Source organism: Pipra filicauda, unplaced genomic scaffold (genome assembly GCF_003945595.2).
Source record: "Pipra filicauda isolate LSUMZ 115617 unplaced genomic scaffold, ASM394559v2 scaffold847_size67191_pilon, whole genome shotgun sequence".
NCBI classification, from domain to species: Eukaryota; Metazoa; Chordata; class Aves; order Passeriformes; family Pipridae; genus Pipra; species Pipra filicauda.
In genome coordinates, this window is record NW_024105028.1 from 1 (window position 1) to 13,373 (window position 13,373).

The following is a 13,373-nucleotide window of genomic DNA, read 5'->3' on the forward strand; positions in this document are numbered from 1 at the left end:
GCAATGCCTTCTGAGCTTGGAGGTGGGGCTTAGTGCTGGGGTGTTAAAGGGGAGGTGTCTGGCAGGATTCCTTGCAGGGCAGGGCCATAGAAACACGCCTATTGCAATGGGCAGGGCACAGCCTCTGTTAGCTGATCTTTGAAGGTGGTCTTCTATGGCAGCACTCAGGAGCTGAGGGAGTTGTGAGAGAGGGGGATGGAAAAGTTGGAAGCCTTTCCCTTTTGGTGTGTTGTTGCCAGGCAGTGCAGCAGGAGCAGGAAGAATGTGTTGCTGTTCTGCTGGAACACGGTGCCAACCCCAATCTGGCAGACGCTGACGGCAACACTGCCCTTCACCTGGCTGTGCTCTCTAAAAACACAGCTGTAGCAGGGCTGTTACTGGAGCATCATGCCAACAGTGATGCTCAGAACCAGGTAACCTTGGCACGTGGCTAAAGCTGCTCTTTCCAAGAGCTGCAGAGCTTGTCTGTGTCTTTCTAATGGGGATTCTTTCTCCTTTTAGTGGGGATTTACCCCCTTGAAACTTGCAGCCTTGCAACAGCACGAGGAGATTCTGGAGTGCCTTGTGAACAAAGCAGCTGACAGGCCTGCTCAAGCCCAGGGGGAAAGGTGAGGGCTTTGTCAAAACAGCCCCCGGGTGTTCTGGGTAGTCTGCAAGTGTGACCCAGACGAGGGGCGTGGCAATGAGCTGGGCAAAAGAAGGAGCAGCCCCGTGTAAGCAGTTCCCCGTGGGACTGGTAAATGCAGGTCTGCCCTTGGCTGCTCTCCTACCTCAGGGGCTCTCGTCCTTTGCCCGCTGAGGTCTGCAAGAAAGCCTTGTCTGTGGTGCCCTCTCCCCACCCAGAGCCAGAGCCCCGGGGAAACTTGCCAGTAGCTCAGCAGCGTGGCTGCTCTGCAGGCCAGGGGGGTTTAAGGCACGGCAGAGTTGGGGCGTTCAGTGCTCTGAAGGGAAGCGTTGGGGGAAAGAGAAGCAACACTGTCCCAGGGGACACGAGGGGCTCCGAGCACAGAAGGAGAAAACTTCCTGCCATGGAGATGGTCAGGGGGTCGAAGGGCTTGCCCTGGGAGTTTGTGCAGCCGCATGTGGGGGGACTTTGAAGAGCAGTGCAAGGAGCCCTGAACAGCACAGCCTGAGCTGGTAGTTGAGGCTGCTTTAGGGAGGCCCCTTGTAAGAGAAATTCTCCAATGCTTCCATGGACTTGGCTTTGCTTTCATGGAGCTTGTAGGAAAGGGGGGAAGAGCTGTTTTGGGAGCAAGCAGGGGAAAACTGATGCAGGGTCAGACACGTTTCTGATGAAATTTTGCATGCTTTAGGACTGCTCTTGTGGTTCCTGGAAGCCACGAAGCTCACCTGGAGGAAGATAATCTGCGCTTGCAGGAGGAGCTGGACAGGGCTGGCGCGGAGGTATGGAAAGCCTGTCCCCACAGGGAGAAACCTGGGGGTGCCTGTTGCTTCCTCTCCATCCTGAAAACGGACAAAACAGTGTTCAGTGTGTTCATTGGGGAGTAGAAGTGAAGCTTTGAAGGGACTTGAATGGATTTCAGTTCTTTGGGCAGAGGGGATGCACACAGACATGCAGCACCTGAGTTCTTCAGCAGCAGCTGGCTCCTCTCTGGAAAAGCTCCCCTGACAACTGTGGATTCTTCCCGTGGTTTTACAGCTGCAGGAGGAGGAAGAAAAGCATCTTCAGTCTGAGCATTGTGTTCCTGACTTGAAGACTGCCTTGGATGCCAAGAAAAGAGAGGCAGTAAGTTCTTCCCAGGAACTGCAGGACCTCCTGTTGGCATCTTGTGAGACCAATCCGACTGTGAACCAACTGGAAGAAGACGCGCAAGAGTAAGAGAGGAACCCAGTGAAGCGAGGGGTCTGTGGCTTTGGGGATTGGGTGGAAACAGGGGGAGAGTCAGTGGGATTTTGAAGGACACTTCTGCTGTGGCTTCTGTTCCTTAGCACAGTTTGTCTGGCATTGGCTTTTCTGGTAATAAGAGCTGTATTTCTTCTTAAGCTTTGCAAGTGAGAACAGCAGATTGGAAGCCACTGTCCAGCAGCCAAGCGAGAGCGTTGAAGCCCTTCCGAGAGCCCTGCAAGCCTCTGCCTCAGTAAGCTGGTGCTAAATTTGCCTTTTTGTGACTCTTGAGCCTAGTTGCCTATTTCTGTGGGGCAACTGTCAGATGAAGTTTTCCTGGAGAGCCTGGGGAGCTCAGTTTGTGCCTTCTCCTCAGCAGAGGCTGCTCAGAAAGCAGCCTGGTCCTTTCCCCAGCTGCTACAAAAGCCCTGAGGGTATTTGGTGTGCTGGACACTGGAGGAATTCTTAGATTCTAAATGAGGAGTTTCATCATGAGCTCCAAGGGACCCAGAAGTATTGTTGCCAGAAGTGTCTCCCAAATTCTTAAGTAGGTGTAAAGTTTCTTCTTTCTGTCGGGGAATCTTTCAAGTGTTTTCTAGGCTGGTTTCCAGTAGATGATAAATACAGTTGCCATGGCCACCCCCTTGAGAGGTTTTCCCAGAATTCACTGCCTTTAGATCACGCTGAGTTTCCTTTTCTTTTATTTCTCTGTGCACAGGGTGGTGAACTTTCCCAGCAGCTGGACATGGAGCCTGGAACAGGCATGCAGCTCGAGGCCCTAAACCAGGCTGTGCAAGAAGAGCTGTCCACTCTGCTTGGGAGGTGTGAACAACTGGAGAAGAGCAAATGTCAGCTGCAAGAAGAGGTGACAAAACACCACCATCATTTGGAGACTTTGGTGCTGGATGGCAGCCAAAGAGAACAGTGTACAGGAGAGGTGGCAGAAGGAGCTGACCAGGAAAGAAGTCCAAAGCCACAAGAGGTCAGCCTCGTTTTGCAAGTAAGTGAATTTCTCCCCAGTGTCCACAGGCTCTTCATTAGGAGCTTTGAAGCAGAGTGCTCATTTGGGCTTCTTTCCCACTGCAAAGAATTGTTTGCCCTGGTAGCTCCTGGGTTCTGCCTTGGTTGCTGCTGGGAGTGAGGAGGCAGAGCCGCCTCTCTGAGTCAGGCTGGGCCCTTGAAAGTGGGTGGGTGCAATTTTGTGCTGGGCAGAGCTCTCTTTTTCTTGTGGTGGTTGAAGGTGCACTGTCTCCTTCAGGCACAGGCAGCCCACCAGGCCCCACTAGGACAAACCAGAGACAGTCATTGTGATTTCGTGAGAATCCAGTTGGAAGAAAGAATTAGAAATCTGGAAAGTGAATTGGAGAGGGTCAAAAACACCCAACAAGAGAGAGCTTCTCGTAAAGAAGCAACGCAGGGAGGGATGGAAATGTACAAAGAGCTGTATCTGGAGGAAGTGAAAACCAGAAGATGCCTTGCCAAGAAACTGGAAAGGTAAGTCCTTGCTTGTTTGGAGTGGTAATAAGAGAGTCCTTTTTCTTCCTGCATTTTCCTTGGGAATCCATCTTCTCCATCTGGCCAGCATTATTGCCCTCCATTGGCCAACAGGGTCTGATGGAGTTGCCAAGACCCTCTCCTTGATATTTGAAAAGTCGTGGCAGTCAGGGGAAGTCCCAGGTGAGGGGAAAAAGGGAAACCCACTGTGCCCATCTTTGGAAGGGGTAGAAAGGAGGGCCCTGGGAACTGCCAAGGTGTCAACCTGCCCTCTGTGCCTGGGGAGGTGATGGAAAAGATCCTTCTAGAAGCTCTGTCAAGGCACGTGGATGACAGGGAGGTGATTGGAAGCAGCAGCACAGCTTCCCCAAGGGCAAGTGCTGCTTGACCGACCTGGTGGCCTTCTAGGATGGAGTGACTGCCTCAGTGGACAAGGGCTACCCATGTCATCTCCCTGTCATTCTGGGAAGCCTTTGACACAGTCCCCCACAACATCCTTCTCTCCAAAGTGGAGAGAGAAGGATTCAATGCGTGGACTGTTAGATGGATAAGAAATTGGGTGAACAGTGCCATGCAGAGGTGGTGATCAATGGCTCAGAGTGCTGAGGGCCATCAGTGCCGAGTGGTGTCCCTGAGGGGTCTGGATTGGGCCCAGTGTTCTTTAATCTCTTCACTAATGATCCAGAGGAAGGGCTGGAGTGCGCCCTCAGCAAATTTGCAGCTGACACCAAGCTGAGGGGTGTGGTTGACACAGCTGATGCCATCCAGAGGGCCCTGGACCAGCTGGAGAAGTGGGCCCATGGCAATCTGCTGATGGTTTACCAAGAGCCAGTGCAAGCTGCTGGCCGTGGCTCAGGGCAGCCCCTGTATCAGTGCAGGCTGGGGGATGAAGAGGGGCAGAGCAGCCCTGCCGAGAAGCCCTTGGGCTGGAGGAGAGGCCGGACATGAGCCGGCGATGTGCGCTCGCAGCCCAGAGAGCCAATTGTGTCCTGGGCTGCGTCCAAGGCAGCGTGGCCAGCGGGTGGAGGGAGGGCATTCTGCCTCTCTGCTCTGCCCTTGGGAGAGCCCAGCTGGAGGGCTGCATCCAGCTCTGGGCTCCTCAGCACAGCAAGGACCTCCAGCTGTTGGACTGAGTCCAGAGGAGGCCACCAAGGTGCTTGGAAAGATGGAGCACCTCTGCTAGGAGGAAAGGCTGGGACAATTGCAACACTTCAGCCTGGAAAAGAGAAGGCTTTGGGGTGACCTAACTGTGGCCTTTTGGGGTGTGAAGGGAGCCCACAAGAAGGATGAAGAGAGTGCATTTAAAAGAGCAGGTAGTGAGAGGACAAGGGGGAATGGCTTCAAACGGAAAGAGAATAGTTTTAGATTTGATCCTGGGAAGAAATTGGTTGCTGTGAGGGTGGTGAGGAACTGCAACCGGTTGCCCAGAGAAGCTGTGGATGCCCCATGGCTGGAAGTGTTCAAGGCCAGGTTGGATGGGGTTGTGAACAAGCTGGTCTGGTGGAAGGTGTCCCTGCCCAGAGCAGGAGGCTTGGAACTGGATGATCTTTAAGGTCCCTGCCAAGCCAAGCCATTCTAGGCTTGGATGCTGTCTGTGCTGTTTCTGTGAGACTGTAGGGGAAAGGCTGGTTCTTCCTGTGTTCCATGGTTTTCTTGACTAATTTGCTGTGCAGGCTGGAAAAGCTTCTGAGGATAGAGAGCAGGAAACTCCGGGTTAATGAAGAGAAAGGAAGTCAGTCCCAGCTGGAAGAAATGAAGAAGAGATATTCTGAAAAGGTCAAGGAAGTTGATAGATTCCAAAGAGAGGTGAGCTGCTCTCTGGGTGGGGCTCTTTGGTTGTGGTGTTCCTTCTTTTGAAAGCAGGGAGATGCTTTCCCTCTATTTCCTATCATGTGGATGTTTTTACTCCCTTGTCTGCATTTTGGATGTGATGGGCTTTTCTTAATGCTCCTCCTGCTGTTCCAGTGGGAGATGACTCGAACTAATCCGGGGTAGTTCTCCTTCTGGGGAAAGATGCAAATGTTGAGGGCAAAGCAGTAGGTGTAAGGGCATCCCTGTAGAATGGCTTCCTGCCTTTGCAGTGATTCCTTTGGAGTCCAGAAGCTTGGAGCATTTTTGCATGAGGAACTCCAAAAGGATGGGAAGCTGAGGAATCCCGTGAAAAATGATGGGAAAGCTGTTCTTGCTGGAAAAGAAAAGCCTGGTTGCACTTTGTGTCTAGTCCTGAGCCAGCAGATGATGAATAAAGTCTCCCTGGTCACCCCCTTTTGAGGTTTTCCAGGAATTCACTGCCTTTACACCACGCTGAGTTCCTTTTTTGTTCCTTCTGTCTGCAGGTTGCTGAACTTTCCCAGCAGTTGGACAGGGAACGTGAACAGTGCACGCAGCTGGAGGCCAAAAATCAGGCTTTGCAAGAAGAGCTGTCTGCCCTGCGTGGGGAGTGCGAGAACCTGGCCCTGGACAAATGCCAGCTGCAAGAAGAGCTGGCAAAACTCCACCATCATTTGGAGACCAACGTGGTGGATCGCAGCCAACTCGAACAGTGTAAAAGAGAGGTGGAAGAACGAGCAGACCAGGAAATAAGACAAAAACTCCAAGAAGTCAATGAGTTTTTGCAAGTAAGTGAATTTCTCCCCAGTGTCCACAGGCACTTCCTAAACTTCTCTTGTGGCCATGGTGTTTGGGCTTTTTCTTTTGCTCCTGTGTTCTGTGGGTTAGCTTCTATCTTTGCTGAAGGCAGTGGCAGAAGGCAATCTGGTTGGGCAGGAGTGCTGTCATGGGTGTGGAATGTGCCGGCAGGTCCCTGAATGCAAAGGCTGCCCAAGGCAGATTCCCACTTTGCAGTGCTTGGGGGGATCTCTGTGCGCTGCTCTGCTTCTCACTGCTCATCCTTGGATGGGTTTGGCAACTTGCAGCTGTCATGGCCAGACCTACAGGTGCTGCTTTGTCCTTGGAGGGGGTGAAAGTGCTCAGAAAAGGAGTCACTGAAATTCCAGGGATAGGAGGGAGGGGGTGGAGGTGGATGTGGAAGCTCTTCTTGTCTTTGAAGAATCCTTTTGGACATGCCCTGTCCTACAGACCCAGTGTCTCTTCATTAGTAGCTTTGAAGCAGAGTGCTCATTTGGGCTTCTTTCCCACTGCAAAGAATTGTTTGCCCTGGCAGCTCCTGGGTTCTGCCTTGGTTGCTGCTGGGAGTGAGGAGGCAGAGCCGCCTCTCTGAGTAAGGCTGGGCCCTTGAAAGTGGGTGTGTGCAATTTTGTGCTGGGCAGAGCTCTCTTTTTCTTGTGGTGGTTGAAGGTGCACTGTCTCCTTCAGGCACAGGCAGCCCACCAGGAGACATTAGAAGAAATCAGAACCAGTCATGTGGACTCACTGAAAAAACAGTTAGAAGACAGAATTAGAGATCTGGAACGTGCACTGGGAAGGACAAAAAGCAACCAAGCAGAAAGACCTTTTCAAAAGGAATCCACCCAGGCAGAAGTGGACAAGTACAAAGAGCTGTATCTGGTGGAAGCCCAAAGAAGAAAAAGCCTCGCCAAGAGACTGGAAAGGTAAGTCCCTGCTTTTTTGGACTGGTAAGAACAGACTCCTTTTTCCTCCTGCATTTTCCTTGGAAATCCCTTTTCTACATCTGGCCAGCGTCAGGTGTGAAAGCAGAACGTGGCATCTTTGTGGGGAAAGTTCCTTCAGAGCCTTCCCTTCCTCAGACCTGTCTTCCTTTCTCTTTAGAGTTCCAGCAGTAACCCCACAGCAGCACCACTCTGGCATTATTGGTGTCTTTTCAAGTTGAGGTTGTTTTAGCAGGCAGTCTTTTTGCCAGTCTCAACTCTCCTCATCCTGTGGGTGACAGAGAAGATGAATCTTGTGCCCTTTCCTGTTTGAATAAGGAGAGGCCTCTGGGAGAAGAGAGTTGGATTCTGTGAATCCAAAATAAGGCGGCTCTTTCTTGGCTTCTGTTTTGGCAGCGGGTCTGAGGGTTGAGCTTTCCTTGAGAAGGCCAGGGTAGCCCAGAGTTCTTCTGGAGGTGACACTGCCTACTCCTTGCACTTGGTGTGATTTCTTAGAAACAGGCCCTGTGAACAAGCTCAGATCAAAGGATGTGCTGGGTTTGGACGCTCTTCATGCCCTTGGCTTTTAGAAGTCGAGTAGTAGCCAAGGATGTGGAGGGTAACTTTGCGAAAGCCTTCCTGCCAAAGATGACTCTGTGTGTGCTTGTGAATGTTTCAGAGCTACTGAGAGACTTGCAGTGGCCAACACCAAGCTCTTTTTGGAGCGCCACAGAAGCAGATCTGCGGTCACAAGCAGCGCTGTCAGCGGACTTCTGGCTGCAAGTCCACTTCTGGATTCACCTGGCCTGGGACATGTTGGCATCAGTTTGGGACTGAGCAGAAGTCTGGCTCTCAGAACACCACCCAGACACCTGTTGTAAAGCCCAAGACTTCTGCTCATCAGGTTGGTACAGATTTTCCAGAGTGGTCAAAGGCCCAAAAAGGTTGAAATGGAAGCAATGAGCTGTGGAACTCCATTCTTTTCCAAGAGAAACTGTGGGCAAGAGCTCTGTGGCACAGGAACCTCCCACCTAAGTTCTACCCTAAATTTACACGTAGTAATCTTCTGTAGTCTGTGGGGTTTGGCAGGAAGCCAACTCCAACTGGCTACAGATGGTTTTGGTGTCAGAAGTGGGATTGTTTTGGTTCCTTTGGTTTTGTTGTGGGAACATTGTCTGGGAAAGCTGCCAAGAGCAGGTTTGTTTTGTAAACATCCACCATTGTTTTGGGACACTCCTGGGAGAGCTGCCAAGAAGGATTTTGTTTATCTAAACATAGCTTTGTTTAGGAAGAAGGAGAAAGAAAAATAATAACAATGGCCTTTTTCCTAATTTTATTCCTGATTCTTGCTGGTTTTGTGCCTGTCCTAGGACATCCTGTGAGGGACCGTTCAGATGGATGGAACGAATTGCTTCCTTTCCTTAATTTCGACACCCACGGCCTAGTAGCCAGTTTCCTTAATGGTGGCCTTCAAGGTTTGGTAGCAAAGACTCCAAGATCAGCTCTAACCCATCCCTACATTGCTCAGCGACAATGATCCTAGTGGTGAAGGCAGCGAAACTGCTACTTAAAATTGGAGAGGTGGTGCTGCATTGGTCCCCTTGTTGTACGAAAGGAATCGCTGGAGCTTTGGGGACAAGAAGTGCCAACGGCCACGACAACTGTACACAGGCAACAGTATCGGAGGAACCGAGATGCTGTGACCCCCATCCATCCATCCAGTACATCCATGACATCATTGTGGGGGGGACACAGCAGAAGAAGTTTTCGAGAAAGGACAGAAGATCATCCAGATTCTCCTCGAGGCTGGTTTTGCCATTAAGAAGAGTAAGGTCAAGGGCCCTGCCCAAGAGATCCAGTTCCTAGGGCTGAAATGGCAAATGGACGACACCAGATACCAACAGACGTCCTCAACAAGATTGTAGCAATGGCTCCACCCACAAACAAGAAAGAAACCCAAGCTTTTCTGGGAGCCATTGGCTTCTGGAGGATGCACATCCCAGAGTACAGCCAGATGGTGAGCCCTCTTTACTTTGTGACCCGTGAAAAGAACAATTTCCAGTGGGGTCCTGAACAACAACAAGCTTTCAGGCAGATCAAGCAAGAGATTGCACATGCCGTGGCTCTTGGAGCAGTCAGGACAGGACCAGAGGTAAAGAATGTGCTCTACTCTGCAGCTGGAGATAAAGGTCCCTCCTGGAGCCTCTGGCCAAAGGTGCCTGGTGAGACGTGAGGGCGACCACTGGGTTTCTGGAGCCGAAGCTACAGAGGTTCTGAGGCCAATTCCACCCCTGAGGAGAAGGAAATCTTAGCAGCCTATGAAGGCATACGAGCAGCTGCAGAGGTAATTGGTCCCAAAGCACAGCTCTTCCTGGCACCCCAGATGGGACCCCAGCATGCAAAGTGTAACTGGATAAGGGAAAAAGGGGGTAGGGTTTATCCATTTTAGGGAAAGGGTGGCCAAAAAAGGAAATACTGCAATGCAACAAACTTTGGCCAATCAGGGAGCGGGGTCTAAGGATACAGACATCAAGGGGATTTTTCATCAAACAATTTCAGGGGACAAACAAGGGAAAAACTACAGTAAATGTTTAGACACAACCGTAAAACTGGAAAGGCTTTGGGTCTGAACTTCTTGACAACTTCATCCAGGGCTTTCATCCTCTGGAGGGTCACACATTTCTTGTTGTCTTCTCCAGCTTTCAGATTCAGCAATGTCCTCACTCCCGACAGACCAGGGTCCCCTTTCCAGAGTAATGGAGGAGCACCGGGATTTTTTAATCCAAAATTCCCGGATTGGAATGAAATGCTCTGGAAAGGCTCTGGAAATCATTCGGTGTTCACAGTGAGTCTCTGGTTTCCCATCCCCTGCTTCAGATGTGAAAACATGTTCCTTGCAGTCGGAATGTAAACTCATGAGCTCCATTAAACTTGAGCACTATATCCCATCATCCAGATCATCAAGGAAGATGTTCACCAGGAATTGCTGATCACTGGCCTCCAGCTGGATGTTGCACTCCTGATCACCACCCCGGCCAGCAGATTTCAACCAGCCTGCTGTCTGCTCATCCAGCCCATACTTCATGGGCTTCTCTGTGAGGGAGCCCTGTCTGTGTCCACTAGTACACACATTCATTTGGATTTTAAACAATCAAACAGAAGTGAGAGTTTTAACAGCAGAATTATTTTTCAAAGGGATATAGAAGGGTAAGAGTTTTTAATTTTAATGATCATGTTTTACATGATGCTAATTGACCTCTAGTAGAAATGAGAGAGCACCTTAAGAGACAAATCTACATTCTCTATTTATGCCCCTGAATTACAGGTATGGCTTTGATGGAACGAGTGCCTTCAAGCTCCATTGGCAGGCACTGTTTGAAAACTATTTGGGTGATTTTTGATAAGAAATGAAAGATGCAACAGCAGGAAGCCATTCAGCAATCCCTGACAAGGGAGGTCCACTGTCAATTGCTGGGAGGGCCCCCACCTGTTTCTTTTAATGGTGCTCCCAAATCCCACCTCTTGGGCCTCCCATCCCATCCTTTTTGGTCCCCTCAGGCATCTCCTCCCCAGGATCTGCTCTGTGTCCTACCCAGGGTCCCCAAACATCCTCCCACTGATCATTCCCAAAGCTTTTCTTTCCATCCTTCCCCTCAGACCTTTGCCTTTCATCCAGGTCACTGCCCTGGTACCTCCCAAGACCATTCCTTGCCTCCCTCTCCACTCCCAACCATCTCCCAGTGCCCTCGTTTTTGTCCTCCTCCATCATCCTCCTCCTGTCCCCACCAAGCCTCTCCCTTGCAGTCCCCATGTCCCTACACTTGAATTCCTTTCCCCTCCCCTGCATCCCACACAGGGCCCCTTCAACACCCCAATCCCAGTCCCGTGGGCTCCCCAGTTCCCCCCAGTTCAGCATCTTTGGGTCCCCCCCAACCTCCCCCCACCCTCCCTGCAGGCCCTGAATTCCCCTGGCTCTCCTTGTCTCCATCCCCACCCTGGGCCCTGCAGGCACAGGGGTTGGAGGTGAAACTGGGGGCAGTGGGAGCAGGGGGAGCAGAAGGGATTTTCCCCCTCAGACGGGGGCAGCCCTGGGCTGGGGGGCTGGGGACCCCCGTGTCCCTCCCCCAGCCCCACAGGGGCCAATCCTGCTTAAACCTTTGCTCTCCTTGCCCAGGCACTCTTGGCAGGAACCCAAAATGATCTGCGGGAGGTGAGTGGGCCGGGGGGACTGGAGGGCATCCAGTCTGGGAACTGGGGGACACTTTGGTCCCCCCATCCCTCGCTGGCACCGGGGACATCCCAGTGACCAGCCAGGGCTCCTGGTCTCTCTCCAGCTGCATTTAGTGGACGTTGGGATCCTGAAGATGGCTCAGGTGGGTACCAGGAGTTCTGCCTGAGTTGGGTCCTCCCCTCACATGGCCATGACACTTCTGGCCATCCCAGTCTGCCCCAGTATACCCCAGTGCACCTTCCCCAAGGATCCCATTTCTTCCCCCAGGCTCCCAATACATCCCACTGCACCCAGTGTGTCCCTAACCCTGTCTTTGTCCCCAGCCCCCTGTGGTGGAGAAGGTGGTGGGTCCTGTTGGTGAGAAAGGCGTGGCTGCATCCCTGGATGGCTGAGGTGAGCAGTGCCTGCAGGGAGAGGGGTCAGGACAAGGCCCCTCTCATGTTGCAGTGGACTTTGGGGGTGACGTTTGGGGCTCTGTCTTTCAGGACTGGAAGTGGTGGTGACACCCGTGCCCTGTCCCCCTCCAGTGGCATGAGGAGATGATCATCCCCGGAAGAACCCCCTGATTTCCCTCAGAGCCCAGGGGCATTTCCCCAGAATGATCAATAAATCCCTTCAGCAAAGCTACTCTGCTTGATCTTGTGTGTGTGTTCCCATCTCCATGGGTGTGTTCCCATCTCCATGGGTGTGTTCCCAACTCCATGTGTGTGTTCCCATCTCCATGTGTGTTCCCATCTCCATGGGTGTGTTCCCAACTCCATGGGTGTGTTCCCATCTCCGTGCCTGCATTCCCGTGTCCCTTTCCCCTCCTTCTCCAGCCCCTGCACACCCGGTGCCTCTCTGGCCGTTCCCCTGCCATGAGCAGAGAGGCTCAGGGGGCTCCTGGGGGTCTCTGCACACGAGATCCCCTTCACCCCCTCCATGTGCATCCTGAGCAGTGCAGGTTGGGGCATCGTGGAATGTCCCTGCTGGGGGCTGGGACAGGCAGGGGGCACACGGGGCAGCCCCTGGAGCACCTGGACCTCCCCTGTGCTCTGGGAGGGATGGGAAAGGGGATCAAAGGAGCCAGCGGGTGTCAAATGCCCCCAGATCTCAAGGGCCAGGCTCGGGGCTGAAGGGATGGAGAGCAGCCCTGCATCCAAGGCCATGGGGATAGTGGGGGATGAAAAGCAGGATGGGAGCCAGCAATGGGAGCTCACAGCCCACAACCCCCCCGTGTCCTGGGCTCATCCCACAGCGTGGGCAGCAGGGGAGGGGGGTTCTGCCCCTCTGCTCCGCTCAGCTGAGACCCCCCTGCAGTGCTGCCTCCAGCTCTGGGGCTGCCTCAGGGTGTGGTTTTCTGTTGAGGAGGAAAAGGCAGGACTGAGTCAGGTCAGACTCTATTGGCAAAACGTGTCTCTTTTTAGGAAGACCTCTCTGCATCCTCCTCCCCTGAGCTCTGGGTTTTGCTGGCTGATGGGGGCTTTGAGAGCAGGGACCCTGTGACAGGCTCCCGAGGAATCCTCCTTGCTGTGAGAGGCAACTCGGAACACGGGGTGATCCGAGATTAAATGTGCCTGTGACACATCAAAGCGTTTCCAGCCCTGCTGTTCACAGTTTGCCCAACTGCAGAGCAGAGCTGAGGGGATTTGCTGTGGTTTTGTTACAGTTTCACTTGGCACATTTAGAAGTAAATTTGGATGGCTGAAATCCCTGACATTTCTGATGTTCTCCAAGTGAAATCTCGTGGGTCCTGGGAGGCAAAGGGATGGTCTCAGTGCAGAGAGAAGAACTACGCTGGCCATCACTCCTGTTCTCAGCCGCCCCTCGCTGGCAGCTTGGAGCTGAGGGAGGATCACACTAAGGAGCTCCTTTAAAAAGAGACAGGGCCTTTCTGGGAGCAGAGGAATCTGGGCTCAAAGGGCAGATTGACAGACTCCTTGTCTTTTCTCAGGGTGCCTGATTAGGATCTCCTCTTTCTTCTCCCAGACTGCTGCACAGAGGGATCATTGCAGCTGCCCAGAGCATTTCTATGGCTCTACCACCGAGGTGTCCTCTCCATGGGGATCCCAGACAGCACAGAGATACTATGGCAGAGCTGTGCCCTTCTGGAGGACACCCTGCAGGACACCCGGGGAAGCAGCTGAATGTCCTGAAGTTGCCTGGAGGGCACTTGGGCATTTTGCTCCCACAGACACATCCCCACAGCAGCACCCAAAGGGTTTGTGTCTGGACAGGAACCTGCCACCCCAAAGCCCCTGCACTGCCTGAGAAA

General features: G+C 52.6%; 1 protein-coding gene and 2 long non-coding RNA genes across 4 annotated transcripts; all 3 read left to right on the plus strand.

The window, feature by feature from the left end:
* The first annotated feature begins 275 nt into the window (after window positions 1-275).
* Window positions 276-1,748, plus strand: LOC120325134. Its single transcript, XR_005567004.1, has 4 exons — window positions 276-413; window positions 502-608; window positions 1,314-1,404; window positions 1,661-1,748. It is a non-coding gene; the product is annotated as an uncharacterized LOC120325134 (long non-coding RNA).
* An 11-nt stretch (window positions 1,749-1,759) lies between these two features.
* LOC114001580 (ankyrin repeat domain-containing protein 26-like) lies at window positions 1,760-10,890 on the plus strand. Its single transcript, XM_039390605.1, has 13 exons — window positions 1,760-1,836; window positions 2,006-2,099; window positions 2,565-2,846; window positions 3,105-3,340; window positions 5,014-5,146; window positions 5,677-5,958; window positions 6,656-6,891; window positions 7,568-7,792; window positions 8,259-8,905; window positions 9,066-9,232; window positions 9,588-9,733; window positions 9,845-10,095; window positions 10,214-10,890. The coding sequence occupies exons 3-8, from the start codon at window positions 2,592-2,594 to the stop codon at window positions 7,767-7,769; spliced, it is 1,344 nt and encodes a 447-aa protein (XP_039246539.1). The 5' UTR covers window positions 1,760-1,836; window positions 2,006-2,099; window positions 2,565-2,591; the 3' UTR covers window positions 7,770-7,792; window positions 8,259-8,905; window positions 9,066-9,232; window positions 9,588-9,733; window positions 9,845-10,095; window positions 10,214-10,890.
* Window positions 10,891-10,962: 72 nt separating this feature from the next.
* Window positions 10,963-11,746, plus strand: LOC114001581. 2 transcript variants are annotated; one of them, XR_003545609.2, is made up of 4 exons: window positions 10,963-11,098; window positions 11,223-11,261; window positions 11,443-11,512; window positions 11,605-11,746. It is a non-coding gene; the product is annotated as an uncharacterized LOC114001581 (long non-coding RNA). The 2 variants fall into 2 exon arrangements; XR_005567002.1 differs by having other exon boundaries at window positions 10,963-11,261.
* The last annotated feature ends 1,627 nt before the right edge of the window (window positions 11,747-13,373 follow it).